Raw genomic sequence first — 13777 nt, forward strand, 5'->3', positions numbered from 1 at the left:
AGTCTTCCAATACCTGCTTTTTACATCCAGCTTTCTGTTACCAAGAATGTTGCATGTAATTGTAATTAATTAGTTTGTATTACTGGATTTTTCTGAGGTGTGATTATGTGTGTGTTACTCGCCCAGTGATCATGGCATCTGATGCCATCACGTCATGGCAAATAGATGGGAAAAGAGTGGAAACAGTGGCTGACTTTATTTTTTGGGGCTCCCAATTCACGGCAGATGGTGATTGCAGCCGTGAAATTAAAATACATTTACTCTTTGGAAGGAAGGTTATGACCAACCTAGACAGCGTATTGAAAAGCAGAGATGTTCCTTTGTCAACAAAGGTCCATCTAGTCAAGGCTATAGTTTCTCCAGTAGTCATGTATGGATGTGAGAGTTGACTGTAAAGAAAGCCAAGTGCCGAAGAATGGATGTTTTTGAACTGTGGTGTTGGAGAAGACTCTTGAGAGTCCCTTGGACGGCAGGGAGATCCATCCAGTCCATCCTAAAGGAGATCAGTCCTGGGTGTTCACTGGGAGGACTGGTGTTGAGGCTGAAACCCCAGTCCTTTGGCCACCTGATGCAAAGAGCTGACACACTGGAAAAGACCCTGTTTCTGGGGAAGATTGAGGGCAGGAGGAGAAGGGGATGACAGAGGATGAGATGGCTGGGTGGCACCACCAACTCCATGGACATGAGTTTGGGTAAACTCCGGGAGCTGGTGATGGACGGGGAGGCCTGGTGTGCTGCAGTTCATGGGGTCGTAAAGAGTTGGACACGACTGAGTGACTGATCTGAAGTGAACTGAACTGAGTGACTCAGTTGTGTCTGATTCTTTGCAACCTCAGGGACTGTAGCCTGACAGTCTCCTATGCCCATGGAATTCTCTAGGCAAGAATACTAGAGTGGGTTGCCATTCATTATACCATAGGATCTTCTTGACTGAGGGATTGAACCTGGGTCTCCTGCATTGCAGGCAGATTCTTTACCATCTGAGCCACCAGGGGAGCCCCAATATCATCATACATTTATCTCTTCTACCATAAATGAGTGTTTGGGTCTTGCCTAGATTTTGGAGGTTAGAAGACAGTACACATGAGCAGATATACCTAGGAATAGGTACATTTCTGGACCCAAAAGTGGTTTACCCATTTACATTTCCCTGGTGGCTCAGACGATGAAGCATCTGCCTGCAACGCGGGAGACCTGGGTTCAATCCTTGGATCGAGAAGATCCCCTGGAGAAGGAAATGGCGACCCACTCCAGTACTCTTGTCTGGCAAATTCCATGGACGGGGGAGCCTGGTAGGCTGCAGTCCACGGGATCGCAAAGAGTCACACACAACTGAGCTCACACACAACTGAGCAACTTCACTTTTAGCATCTTTTAAGAGGTCTCAAAAGCCCACATTCTAAGATTTTCGTTGGTGGCTCAGTCAGTAAAGAATCTGCCTGCAGTGCAGGAGATGGAGGTTCAATCCTTGGTCAGAAAGATCCCCTGGAAAAGGAATGGGAACCCGCTGTGTAGTATTCTTGCCTTGGAAATCCCATGGACAAAAGAGCTTGGCTACAGTGGATGGGTCTCAAAATTTTGAGTCAGGCACGACTGAGCAACTACACCACCACCACCACCAACAGTCCCCATTCTAGACAGTATTTGGTATTGTCAAACTTCTTAATTTTTGTCAGTTGAATGGGTGTAAAGTCATACTGTGTCATTTTGAAATGCATTTTCTCATTATAATAAGATTGTCTATCTCTGCATATTTATGCACTGTTTGTGTTTTGTGGATGAGTCACTGAGGCTTAACCTAGCCACACTGACCGAGCTATAAGAGAGAACCAGAACGTAAACCCAACTGTCTCTTTTTCCTGAGACTGGGGTATACTGCTCAACTTTTATTTGCATTTTTCTCTCTTTATTAAGGAACTTAAAAGGATCTTTCTCCTCCCACACAGATCTCTAGAAATTCGCAGCAGGAGCTGTCTTAGAAATAGTCCCACATCTCTCAGACTTCAAGACAAAAGAAAGATATGCTTATTTTTTCTCTTTCTTTTCTATGTTTTAAATTATGAAAATATGATAACACATTTACAGGAGGCTTGGAGAGTTCACAACAAAGTTCCATATAATTCCACTATGTGGTGGTTGGTGGTTTAGTCGCTAAGTCATGTCCAGTTCTTGTGACTGCATGGACTGTAGCCTGCCAGGCTCCTCTGACCAGGCAAGAATACTGGAGTGGGTTGCCATTTGCTTCTCCAGGGGTCTTCCCGACCCAGGAATCAAACCTGAGTCTCCTGCATTGCAGGGAGATTCTTTACCAACTGAGCTATGAGGGAACTATGAGGGAAGTCCTACTATAAATTACAATTAATGTTTAAGTAGATAAATTAAGGTTTTTAGTTGGACTTTCAATATCAAACTCAAAATTAATAGAATGAATAAAAGTAGAAGTCTGTGGTAGATCTGAAAGCAGTACGAACAAATTCAACATACTTCAGATTTATATAGTTTTCACACAACAAGAGAATCCAAATTCTGTTCAAGTTCCCATAGACTATAAACTAGGAGACCCTGGAACATATCCAGGGAGATAAAGTGCAAAAATGTCATGGCCTGAGGGTATTGAAATCATATACAGTCTGTTCTCGTATCACTGTGGAATTATGTTAGAAGTTAATACCAAAAGATGTTGGAAAATAACCCACATATTTTCAAGTGCAGTGTGATGTTTCCCAAGAGAGATCTTTGACTTAGCCATCGAAAGCCTCTATAAAGTTAGAAGACTGAAAGAAACAAGAGGGTGATTGCAGAGAAGAAAACATTTTAATGAGAAAGACTTAAAGGAAAGAAACCCTTGTAGGTCCCTGAAACCTTTGGATTAGAGTCTTTCTGCTTGTCTGAATGTGTGCTTCATGGTCAGTCCCCTCTTATCAGATACCTTTCCCCCTCTTTGGGATAATTCCGGATTTCAATCATTTAGGAGTATATCTGGTATTTCAGGAATTGGTAACTTTCAAGGATGTGGCTGTGGACTTCAGTCCAGAGGAATTACCCTACCTCAGTGCTTCTCAGAGGAAGCTCTACCGGGAGGTGATGCTGGAAAATTACAGGAACCTGGTCTCCCTCGGTAAGCTGTGATGACCAAAATTGTTTCCAGACATTGGCATATGTCCCTAGTGGCAGAATCTTTGGAAACAGGCTTTATTTTTCTTGTGTGTAAATTTGCACTTGCCTGTTATCTCAGAGCCTTTAGAAACCAGGCTGGGAGTTCCTGAGGGTACAAGACAGAACCCCCATGTTATAAGTCTCCTTCTTCAACAGGGTACCAGTTCCCTAAACCTGACATTATCTCACAGCTGGAAGAGGAGGAGTCACGTGCTAGGGAGGAAGACGGGAGTGCAGTGACATGTCCAGGTGAGCAGTGAGACCGGGATCTTGGGGAGACAACCCTGCTTAGTGAGCAGGGGCTGGGAGCTGGTCCTCAGAGCCCACTCAGCTTAGGCAGAGGGCCGGTAGGTGCTTTCACCTTAGGGGCTCGTGTGGCCACGCCAGATCATGCTCACTCAGTACTACTTTTATCTCCTCTCTGAAGCTCATCTCTTCCTCTCCTGCTCAGCTCCAGGGAGGCCAGTTTCCCTATCCTCTAATGTTCAAGCCCCTGCATTCATTTGTGCCTTTCCCCTGACAGCTAGAAATCAGAGGTCTTTCCTCTGTCACTGAGACAAGCGAAAACCTTGGTGTGATACCACTGCTCTTTCCAGCCCTCAGGGAGTTGACTTTATAAAGCACACATCAGGTTCTTACCACTCCCAAAAGAAAATCCAGACTTCTAGCAAAACATTTAAATCCGTCCCAGCCTGGCCCAAAAGTCACATCCAGCTTCATCTCTCATAGGTACTCCTAGTAGAACCCTATATTGCTGCTCCCCAGGACTGTGTACTTCCATAGTCAGTGTCTGCTCAGAATAAGATTGCCGCCCATTTCACTGCTTGCTGAGCCCTAATGCCTTCCCCTGCCTGATCTTTTTCCATTCCCAGATGAAATTCCCCAAACTCTCCTTTTGTACATTTATAGCCTGATTAGAGTCTTTGTACAGACTTACGAACATCCAGGTGGATGATGCTTTGCTCGGAATCAGCGTTTAGTAAATGTTGAATTGAATGGGTAAAACGAGAGATTGGGAGCCAAGAAAAGAGTTGGAATTGTGTTGCTTTATTCTGAGTGAGAAGGTGTTGACCGGTGTACTCCAGTGTTTTCCCCAATAGTCCTACAGAATTATGATAATCGGGGTTCTTTACAAAGAAAAAAAAACCAAAAGTGTTGCCTAACAAGATCAGTTCGAGAAATGCTACCTCTTACATTTCCCTTCTTTGACATTTGAGATGCTGCTTAAGGGATCTGAAGAGTCCTACAAGAGTGAAAGCTGACTTGCATCGTACGGTATCTCCTGGATTGACCTGACAGTAGAATCCCTTTATGGCCACAGTTGTATTAGTTCCTCCAAAGTGCAGTGATGTACCAAGCATGGTCTGGAAGTTGCAGCCAAACCCCAGTCCCCCCTCTTTCTCTGGTTTCCTTCTCATTCTCTTGTCAGTGCCTCTGGCATCTTTGTCAATGTTCAGTCCTCCTAGATGGTCTTTGCTGCCTCACCCTCACCTATCCTTGCTTACTGTCTTCTTTATCCTTCTCCCATTCTCTCCTTAGGTTCCTGGAAAACTCTCAAACCTCTGTACTAACGCGTCTGTAATGATTGGTCTCTTTCTTCTGTTTCTACTATAATGATGTTTTTCTCTGAGTAAAAAATAGTAGAGGACCTTTTACATTTCTTTTAGGTTGCGAGGACCAATCTGAAACCAAAGATCTAACTCCAGAGCAAAGCCTGCCTGTAGAGAAATCATCCTCGGGGGCAAGAATAGAGGATTTGGAGGCAGGTGACTCCTTGTGTGCCCACACGAGAGAGTCTTGTGCTGATGTTCTGCTGGAGTCGCACCAGGTCAAGCCGGCAGAAGTTTTGAGTCCCACAAATATGAGTGACCCCAAGACCCTCACTCAGGAAGGAAGCCACGAGGGTGATCAACTAGAGAAAAGCTCAGAACTTAAGAAACCATCGGAGAGTCTGCTAGGAAATGGTCCCCGGGAGCACAGTACTCTTGGAGTCTGCACCAGGTCCTGCCTGGCCCACAACTCGTTTTTCCTCCAAGAGAACAAACACTATAGATGTGAATTTTGTGGGAGAGACTTCAGTACCCGAGGAGGCCGGGAGAAGCACCAGCAAATCCACACGGGGAAGAAGCCCTTTGTATGTAAACGGTGTGGGGAGGACTTCTACCTCATGCCGCACCTCAGCAGGCATCAGAAGACTCACTGGGATGGGAAGTCCTTGACCCAGCGTGCAGATGTCTACGGCCGCATGAGCGTTCAGAGGGAGGACTGCCATGAGCGTCTCGAGTGCGGCAAAGCTTTCACCCAGGCTGTGCATCGTCTCCAGCATCTCAAAGCCCACGAAGCAGCAAGAGCCCTGCCATGTGAGTTACCCCGAGACAAGATGTATTTGATTCGATATAAGCGGCAGCACGACTACGTTGGAAAAAGAGCCCGTCAGTGTTGCGACTGTGGCAGAAGGTTCCGTCAAAGGTTGCACCTCATCCAGCACTACAGGATTCACGCTCAGGAGAGGCCTTACCAGTGCCAGCTGTGTGGGAAGTGTTTCAGCCGATCCTCCTGCCTCACTCAACATTACCAACTCCATTCTCAAGAGAAGCCCCTGGAGTGCCATTACTGTTGAAACACGTCCAGTCAGAACATTCTCAACCTCTTAGGCTTTCTCCTGGAGAGAGACCCTTGGAGCGCTCTGAATGAAAGAAGGTCTTGCACCAGCCCTCCCACCTTGTTAACAACTTGAAAACGTGTCATGGTGTAGTCAGAAAACAGCAAGCGGTTGCAAGGGGATAGAACAGTCTTTTTGCAGACGGACAGTCAGCACGTGTGCCAGTCACTGAAGCAGAAAACCTTACAGGGTATTTTTGTCACATGGGAAAGAAGCCGATAGATTTTGTCCTTCTCTGGTGGTGTCCATAGAACAGAGAACCTCGATTTTGACATCCCGACAAAAAATGTGTGACTGGCAGGTGTGCTCCAGACAGGAACTCTGTTGCCTGAATTTTTACAGAAGTATTGACCTACAATATCTTTACCACATGGGATGCATCAGCAAAGGGCATCGTAAAAAAGTGTGTGAGGTGTACCTATGGTGATAATCCACAAAGCTGAAGTAATTGGTAATGTACTTACATAGACGTTCATAATTTTGAAAACATTGCCATGTGTTTTATTTGATCTCTTAAGGAATGCTGCACTGCACCTGTGTTGAGGATATTTATTTCATATGTACAGATAGAGCAAACTTGAAACTCCAGGTTGTCATTTGATTTCACCTGGGTTGTAAGTGATGGGGCAAAAACAGAACCCCAGCTTGGTTTGGTTCGATTGTTTGGTTTTTGAGAGTCCCTGAGATACTTATTTTAAATCTTGATGCTCAACCCAGGTTTGTTTTCTTCCTGCCACATTCTCTCTGAAGAAAAGTAACATCTGTACTGACCGAAGCCACCTTTCTTTTTAGTAATTTCAATGTTATTTCATGTTAAATCAGATGGGGACACTTGTGGTATTAGGGGGTCAAAAAGATTTTTAAAGTGAAATTCTCATAGCCATTTCTCTTACAATTTAGAATTAGATGAATTTTGGGGACACTGATCAGGGAAGTATATTTTTGCTAAACACTTTCTTATAATTGGTCTTGTAGATCGTAAATCTGCTACTGATCAAGTAGAATTTTTTGTAGTTTTATATTTGAGGGCTTGGGGTTTTGTATTTTTGAAAAAAGAAGGAGTATTTGAAAACGGTTTCTGTTGTTGGACTCGGGCATCATCAGCACAGCCATCTTCACCTAAAGTCCTATTTCTGTGCTGAGCAGACCTCACTCAAAAGTATGAGCCACAAATTGCACTAAAAATCTCTTTCATGCCATAGTGTTCTAACGTAAAGGTTTTGCATCACTGACTGGAATGATGGTCAGATGCAAACACACCTGGGAACCAGGTGACCTAGTGTCTCAGAATCTGACTCCTGGCCTGGCAGGGTGGGTTGTGTCTGTTGTTATTCACTGCCGTGCTTTTTCTCATCCTGCCGTTTCTGACCTATGATGTGTGGCTCCAAAGTCATGAACTTAAAAACCAACATGAGTCATTAGGGCCTGCACCAGCCAAATGAGCACTTGATCCACATGAGCGCTCACTACACAGCCCCTCATCCTTGTTTCCCAAGTTCCTGGTGAAACAGCCCTCACTGACTGGCCCTGTTTCCTCCCATGGACCACCCTCCCACCCACTGTACATTTGTTTCTGATCCTGCCACCACTACCTGAAGGGAAGATAATGTCAGTATGGCTTATTGTTGATGTTGTTAATTAACCTTCATTTGTTTCTCTTGGTGATTAATAAATATCTCTCAGGAGAAACTTTCAGGAGAGCTTCCAATTTCTCCTCCAACTTTCACCTACTGAATTCTAGAATCTAGCAAGTGGGTTTTACCTACAGCCGTTTTTACTCTGTCATACTGGTGATTTTTTCACTTTTCTCATCCCTTCTGCATTTAGTAATTAGAATTCTGTGAGGAAAAGTTGCTCCCCTAGATTTTTATTCAGTAATTTATTTATATAGCATGGATTTGTGGCATGGGCTGTAATTCAACATGACCATTACTTATTTTAGAATTGTTCCAGCTCTGGCCACTGGGAGTCCTTTTGAGTTGGCTCCTGTGACTTTTCAACAAGACCTCATCCTTTTCTGAATGGTTGTAACTGTAACCTCCATGCACTCCAGGAAGACCCTGTCATTTCTTTATGATAACTTCTACCTCACCACTACCTTGTGAGATCTGCTGCTTTCCCCGGGATCATAGCTTTACTCACACCCTTATCAGTCTGCCATCCCATTTCTTCTTTCACCATTTTTGCTAAATCTCCATACTACCTCAATTATTATTAGCTTAACACACTTTCTTTCAATTGTGTCATCTCTGTTCTTTAAACTTCAGTATATCTACCTAAGAAGGAAAATTTTAAATCAACTCAAACAAAGGGTCTTACCCAGACCGTAATCAGATTTTCCTAGTCATTGCCGAGATGTGCTTTTATAGCTGGCTTGTTTGAACCTGGATCCAAATGTGCTCTATTGATTGCATTTGGTTGTCTGATTTCAAGTTTCTCTTAATCTAAAGCAATCTCTTCTCACTTTTTTTAATACCTTGTGTGACCCCAAGAATAATGTAGAAATATATTTCCCCCCTCTCTCCACCCAATTCCTAGTATAGCTAACAACTTTTATATTACTTATATTAAGGTTTAACTGTTTAAATTTAGAAGCCCTCATTTTTTAATTTATTTTTAATTCTGATAAACACAAGACATAAAATTAACCATCTCAGATATTTTTAAGTGGTCAGTAGTGTTAAGTAGAGCCACATTATTGTGCAGTAGATACTCAGGACTTTTCATCTTGAAAAACTCAAATTCTGTATCCATGGAACAAGAACTCCCCATTTCCCCGTCCCTCCAGCCATGTCAGCCATCATTCTAGCTCTCATTTTTTTAAAGCTTTGTGTGATTAAGCCAGTAGTCCTGGAAGAAACTAGGTCAGTTGTCCTGTGGAATGTCCCCCCTTGTAAATGTGTCTGTTTGCTTCCTGTGGTATCCTTGTCCCTCTCTCCCTGTATTTTCTGTAAATGGAAGTTAGTGCTAAACTCTGGAGAATTTAGTTTGATTCGTCTTCAGCTGCTTTGGCAGGAATACCTCGTAGGTGGTTTTGTGTACTTTATATCATATCCCGGTCAAGTTTTTTGCCCTGCCAAAGGTCTAGGCTCTTGAAGTCATTCTCCAAGCCACTGCACCATTCACAGGCAGGAAGGTTTCAGAGTTTTCACCATCCGTGGACTCTTCATGATCCAGCTGCATGTTCCTTCTTCACCACCTCTTCTAGACTTTTCTTTACATGCCTCTCCCCATTACTGCATCCTGGTCTTTAGATATTTGGATTAAGAGGTGATGGAGACTCCTCGAGGGGGTCTGCTGTGGAACATTTGTCGAGGGCCCTGGGCCAAGGCTTCTTAAGAGACCTTAACTCTAGAAAGCCAGGGAGCATCAGACTTGACTCTGTTCCGATGCTGCTTTCATACCACAGATGGCAGCGGTGACAACATGGATAGTTAACTCTGCCGGTCATCCCTGGACTAGTTGGAATTTATGAAATATGCACAAGCCACTGCCTCCATCCTTTTCAAGCTGAACTCTAGCTGCCTGTGGTGGCAGCAACCTCAGCCTGTTATCTTTCACCTTGCTGCTTTTCTTGCTGCTATTCTAGTGGGCCCCCAAAGATAATGCTATTTGTGGCTTTTCCCAGCAAATTCCTGATACATCAGACAGTGTGAGCACTGCTCTTATACTCAGGCTGTGTTTTTTAATGTAGAAACACTCATGTTTTAAGCTTTGTTTTGATTATGCAAGTAATACATATCTGTTGAAGACAATTAGAAAATACTATCATCTTTGAGGATTTGTTTTTTTTTTTTAATATTTGTATTTCCCTGTCTTAGATATACTTGCTGCCAGAAGAGGTATACACTGTTCAGACATTTTTCCCTGTGTATAGGTTTCTATAGATTTTTAAAGAAAATACATACTATTTTAAAGGTGGCAATTTTTCTTGTAATATATCATGAACATCTTCCCACATTCCTAAATGTATCCCCCAGTTTCATCTTTCAGGACTACCTCATACTTGGTTGCATAGATGTGGCCTAATTTATTTCACTAGACTTCTAGGTTTGGAAAATGGGGTTACTGTTCTTTATCTCTTTTTTTATTCTATTGCGATCCTTTTATTTTTTTTTTATTTAGTTATAATTAACATACTGTATTATATGAGGATGGGGGGATAGACCGGAAAAGTGAGGGGATTAAGAAGTACAAACTTCCAGCTATAAAATAAGTCACAGGAATGTGATGTACAAATAGGGAATATAGTCAGTACTGTTGTGACAGCTTTGTGGTGGCAGATGGTAACTGTGCTGATTGTGGTGATTGTTGCTGAATGTGTAAGAATGCTCACTCCCTGTGTTGTACACCTGAAACTTATCTGGTACATGTGTGCTGCTTCCCCATTACCTCCTGAGTCTTGGAATTTCCATCAGCAACTTGCTCTGATGTCTTTGCATGTGGTTGTGTTCCCCAAGGAGAAGTTCCCAGCAATAGACCTTCTGGGCCAAAAGGTATCAGTATCTTGAAGGCTTTGGAGGCATCCCTCACCTTCTCTCCTCAAGGTCAAAAAGATGTGTACACTGTTTTTTTTCTCTTGGGAGCAAGTGAACTACTCAACTCTCCCCTATACTCACTTTCTCTGTGAAGAATTTGCACTCTTAACCCTGCTTAGGGAGGAAGAGGCCTGTTTTCAGGCCTGGAAAAATCCACAGATAAAGTAGTTTGTTCACACCCTCATTTGACCAGTTGTGTTAGGTTTACTTTCCTCATTAAACAGTATTAAGCATATTAAATAAAATTTAAGAAGCGCAACAGGCTAATAAACTCCCCTCTGGGGTGCTCTCATCAGAGCACACACCCAGGACCATGCTTGTGTTCACTTGATGAGGAGCCCCTTGGCAGGGCAGGGAGAATGTGGGCTTTGGAGCCAGGCCGACGTGAAGGCAGAGCCAGGCCCCTCCTCAGAAGCTGATTAACCTCCCTTTCTCAGGAAATGCGGTAACAGTGTCTCTCCTTGGAACTCATGAAAGGCCTGGCGCTCGTCTGTGCAACAGAGCCTAACAGTGCCTGGTACATAGTAGGCACTCAGGGGGTGTTCTTAAAGTTCTCTTAGTGACAGTTGCTAAACCACAGAATTCTAGACCACAGCCATACATCAGATACAACCACACCTTAGCCTATTTGAGTATTCACTGTACTTAAAATAATTTTTCTGAGTAAACATTTTTCGTATAATTACAGATTGGAGTTCTTTCTCACTAATTTGTAATGACAATTTAAAAATGACAGTGATATAAAGGTTCGATAAACAGATAATAAAGCATTGTATTTGTAGTTGCTCTCTGAAGATAGATTTCCAAAAAGTGGTATTACCAGATGAGACAGGAAAAGTATTTCTGTGGTTCTCAAAAGATGGTGCAGAATTTGTTTCCTGAGGGGCAGCACTCACAGCCACCAGCTACAGGCAGGGCAGGAGACGGGTGGGCAGGGATGTGTATAGCTAATCAGTCACGCTGGCCCAGAACCTGAAGACTGGCCCACAGGCTTTCTCAGCATAACACTCCATTTCAGACAGACTGAGCAGTTCATATTTGCAAAGAAATGGCTTTCCCACACCTGGTATAAATAAGCATTTGAACAACATTACCAGCATTGGATATTTGTTACTTAAACCAAGAAAATGTTTGCCTGTTTGATGAGCCAAAAAAGTGATTCTTGCTACCTCGTCAATTCCCTCCTGCCCCTGTATGCTTTTAAACTTCTCTGAGTATAATCTAGGCCTTTTGCCCAATTTACTGTTGTATCTGTGCTTTTTTTCTTTTTTACTGATTGCACAAACTCGTTTTCCTTTTTTTAAAACGATTGCTATTGTTCATTTGAGAGCAGTACTTGACTCATTAAAAATAATTTCAATTTTACGAAAAGGAAGATCTCTCTCTCTCTGCCTTGGTGTCTTGTCTGGTGTCTAGAGAGAGGGGACTGTTCTGCCCTCCCCCAAATAAGTTAGGTATATAGACCCCAACTTCTGTGAAAGAAACTGAGCCAAGACAGGTGACTGAGAGCCAAATCAACAAAGATTTATTAGCATGTGTTTTGTCTAGTGTGAGACACAGGGAAGCTCCCAGAGGTGAGTGCCCCAAAGAGGGGCCAGGATTTGCAGTCTACGTACCTGACTTACGGGCTTCCCTGGTGGCTGAGACATTCAAGAATCTCTCCCTGGGGAGAGATTGGCTGGCTGGGGAGGCTGGGGACTGTTGCTCAGGTCTGTGCTGCAGATCAGCTTCAGGTGTACAGCGAAGGGCCTCAGTCAGACAGATAACGTGAATCCATTCTCAGGCCATTTTGATACCTGGCCCAGAGGTGGCAAACATGAGTTCCTTTTTCCCTCCCTTGGGCACACCAAACCCAGACTGCCAGGAGGCTGGTGAAAGGAGTCCCTCCCCGGACTCCCTGGGGAGAGGAGACCAGCAGGTCCTGCAGGAGGGAGACCTGCGAGCATGTGAGCCCAGGCCCTCATCTCCCCCTCGGGCCTCATTCCTCCCGAAAGCAGAGCGACATCATTTCCAAACGCCCTCGAGGATTTCCCCAGTCGTGACTTCGCATTCATCTCAGGAGGCTGTGCCTCTAGGTGACTTGAAACCCTGCACTGAACACCACCGTGAAGCGGATGGCATTGCTGAAACCAGGAGTCCCTAGTCCCTGTTTAAAAATACACACGTGGCAGCTGACGCCTGACGTAGGTTTTGCACCCGCTCTGCTTCCCCCGCCACCCTGTTTTCTGCTCTTCAGGGGGTTCAGCTCAAGGATTCAGGGTCCCGCTTTGGGTGACTGCACCTGGAACATCTCCAGCAGGAGTTAGAATCCAGCCGCAGTTCCTTCCCCGCCAATCCCTTTGCTGCCCCCTCCCGGCTTGGGAACAGAAACAGAGTGGCGCTGCGCCCACCCCCGCTGCGACGCCCTGGGGGATGTCAGAGCCGCCTCTGCTTCTTTCATACCTAGTTGCAAAAGTGAAAACTTCTTCCTGAGTCCGTGTCACTCAGGCTTCGCCTGTGGCACAGGGCTCAAGACCCTGCTGGCTAATGCAGGAGACGCGGGCTTGGTTCCCGGGTGGGGAAGATCCCTCGGAGGAGGGCATGGCCACCCGCTCCAGTGTGCCTGCCTGGAGGAGCCCCTGGGCAGAGGAGCCTGGGGGGCTGCAGTCCACGGGGGTCGCACAGAGTGGCACACGACTGAGCGACTACACGGCAATTGTATTGTTCTTAGGGGATGAGGGGCGCAAGACCTCGTCCACCACCCGCTGCGCGGGGTCTCCGAGTCCCTGCTGTGGCCCCGGCCCTGAAGCCCGCGCTGCCCGCTGGCCGGGAAAACACAGCCGCGAGGGCCCCTCCGCGCCGGCCGCCGCGGGCCCGGCCCCCGCCTCCCGCCGCTAGGTGGCAGCAGGCCTCCGCCGGAGCCCAGGCGGCCGGCGCGCCAGACCGGCCGAGAGAGGCGGGCCTTACCGCGCGCCCGCCCAGCCGGCCGGCCCCTCCCAGGCTGCCGGGCCGCGCCCCCTCGAGACCACCCCGCACCCGCAGACGCGCTCCCAGGGCGCCCCCTCGCTTTCGCTCTGCGCCTGCAAGCGCCTCCCCCTGCATCCCCGGTCCTCTCGGCCCCCCAGCCCTGAGCACGGTCCCCTACCCTTCAGAGCCGCGGCGCGGGACTGTCCCCCGCTGCCCCCAACCCGGCTGTGACTTGGCACGGGTGCCCAGGGGCACGGAGTCGGGGTGGGGTGGGGCTTGGCGCAGTGCTGGACCGGGGCGTCCCGCGTGGGGCGGGGGTCCTCCAAACGTGCCTGGGAGCCACCAGGGCAAAAGCGCGGAAGGAGCGGCTCAAGACCCCCCGCGCGCCCCGAGTCCACACGGGTGCTCAGATCGAGCGCTTAAAACTGCCTGCAACAAGTTTGTTGTCATCAGGGTCGGAGGACTGGAAATTCTG

At 46.2% G+C, this 13777-nt stretch overlaps 1 protein-coding gene across 1 annotated transcript in view; it reads left to right on the forward strand.

Moving 5' to 3' along the window:
- LOC145537682 (zinc finger imprinted 2-like) overlaps nucleotides 1-6309 on the forward strand; it is a 37734-nt gene extending 31425 nt beyond the window's left edge. Inside the window, exons 8-10 of the mRNA XM_081568534.1 lie at nucleotides 2992-3118; nucleotides 3313-3405; nucleotides 4824-6309. Of these exons, the coding sequence (XP_081424660.1) occupies nucleotides 2992-3118; nucleotides 3313-3405; nucleotides 4824-5776 (1173 nt within the window). The 3' untranslated portion in view covers nucleotides 5777-6309. The remainder of the gene's footprint in view (nucleotides 1-2991; nucleotides 3119-3312; nucleotides 3406-4823) is intronic.
- Nucleotides 6310-13777: the final 7468 nt, after the last annotated feature.

The sequence above is a fragment of the Giraffa tippelskirchi genome, chromosome Y (assembly GCF_054371585.1).
Source record: "Giraffa tippelskirchi isolate mGirTip1 chromosome Y, T2T-mGirTip1v1.2.pri, whole genome shotgun sequence".
Classification (NCBI taxonomy): Eukaryota; Metazoa; Chordata; class Mammalia; order Artiodactyla; family Giraffidae; genus Giraffa; species Giraffa tippelskirchi.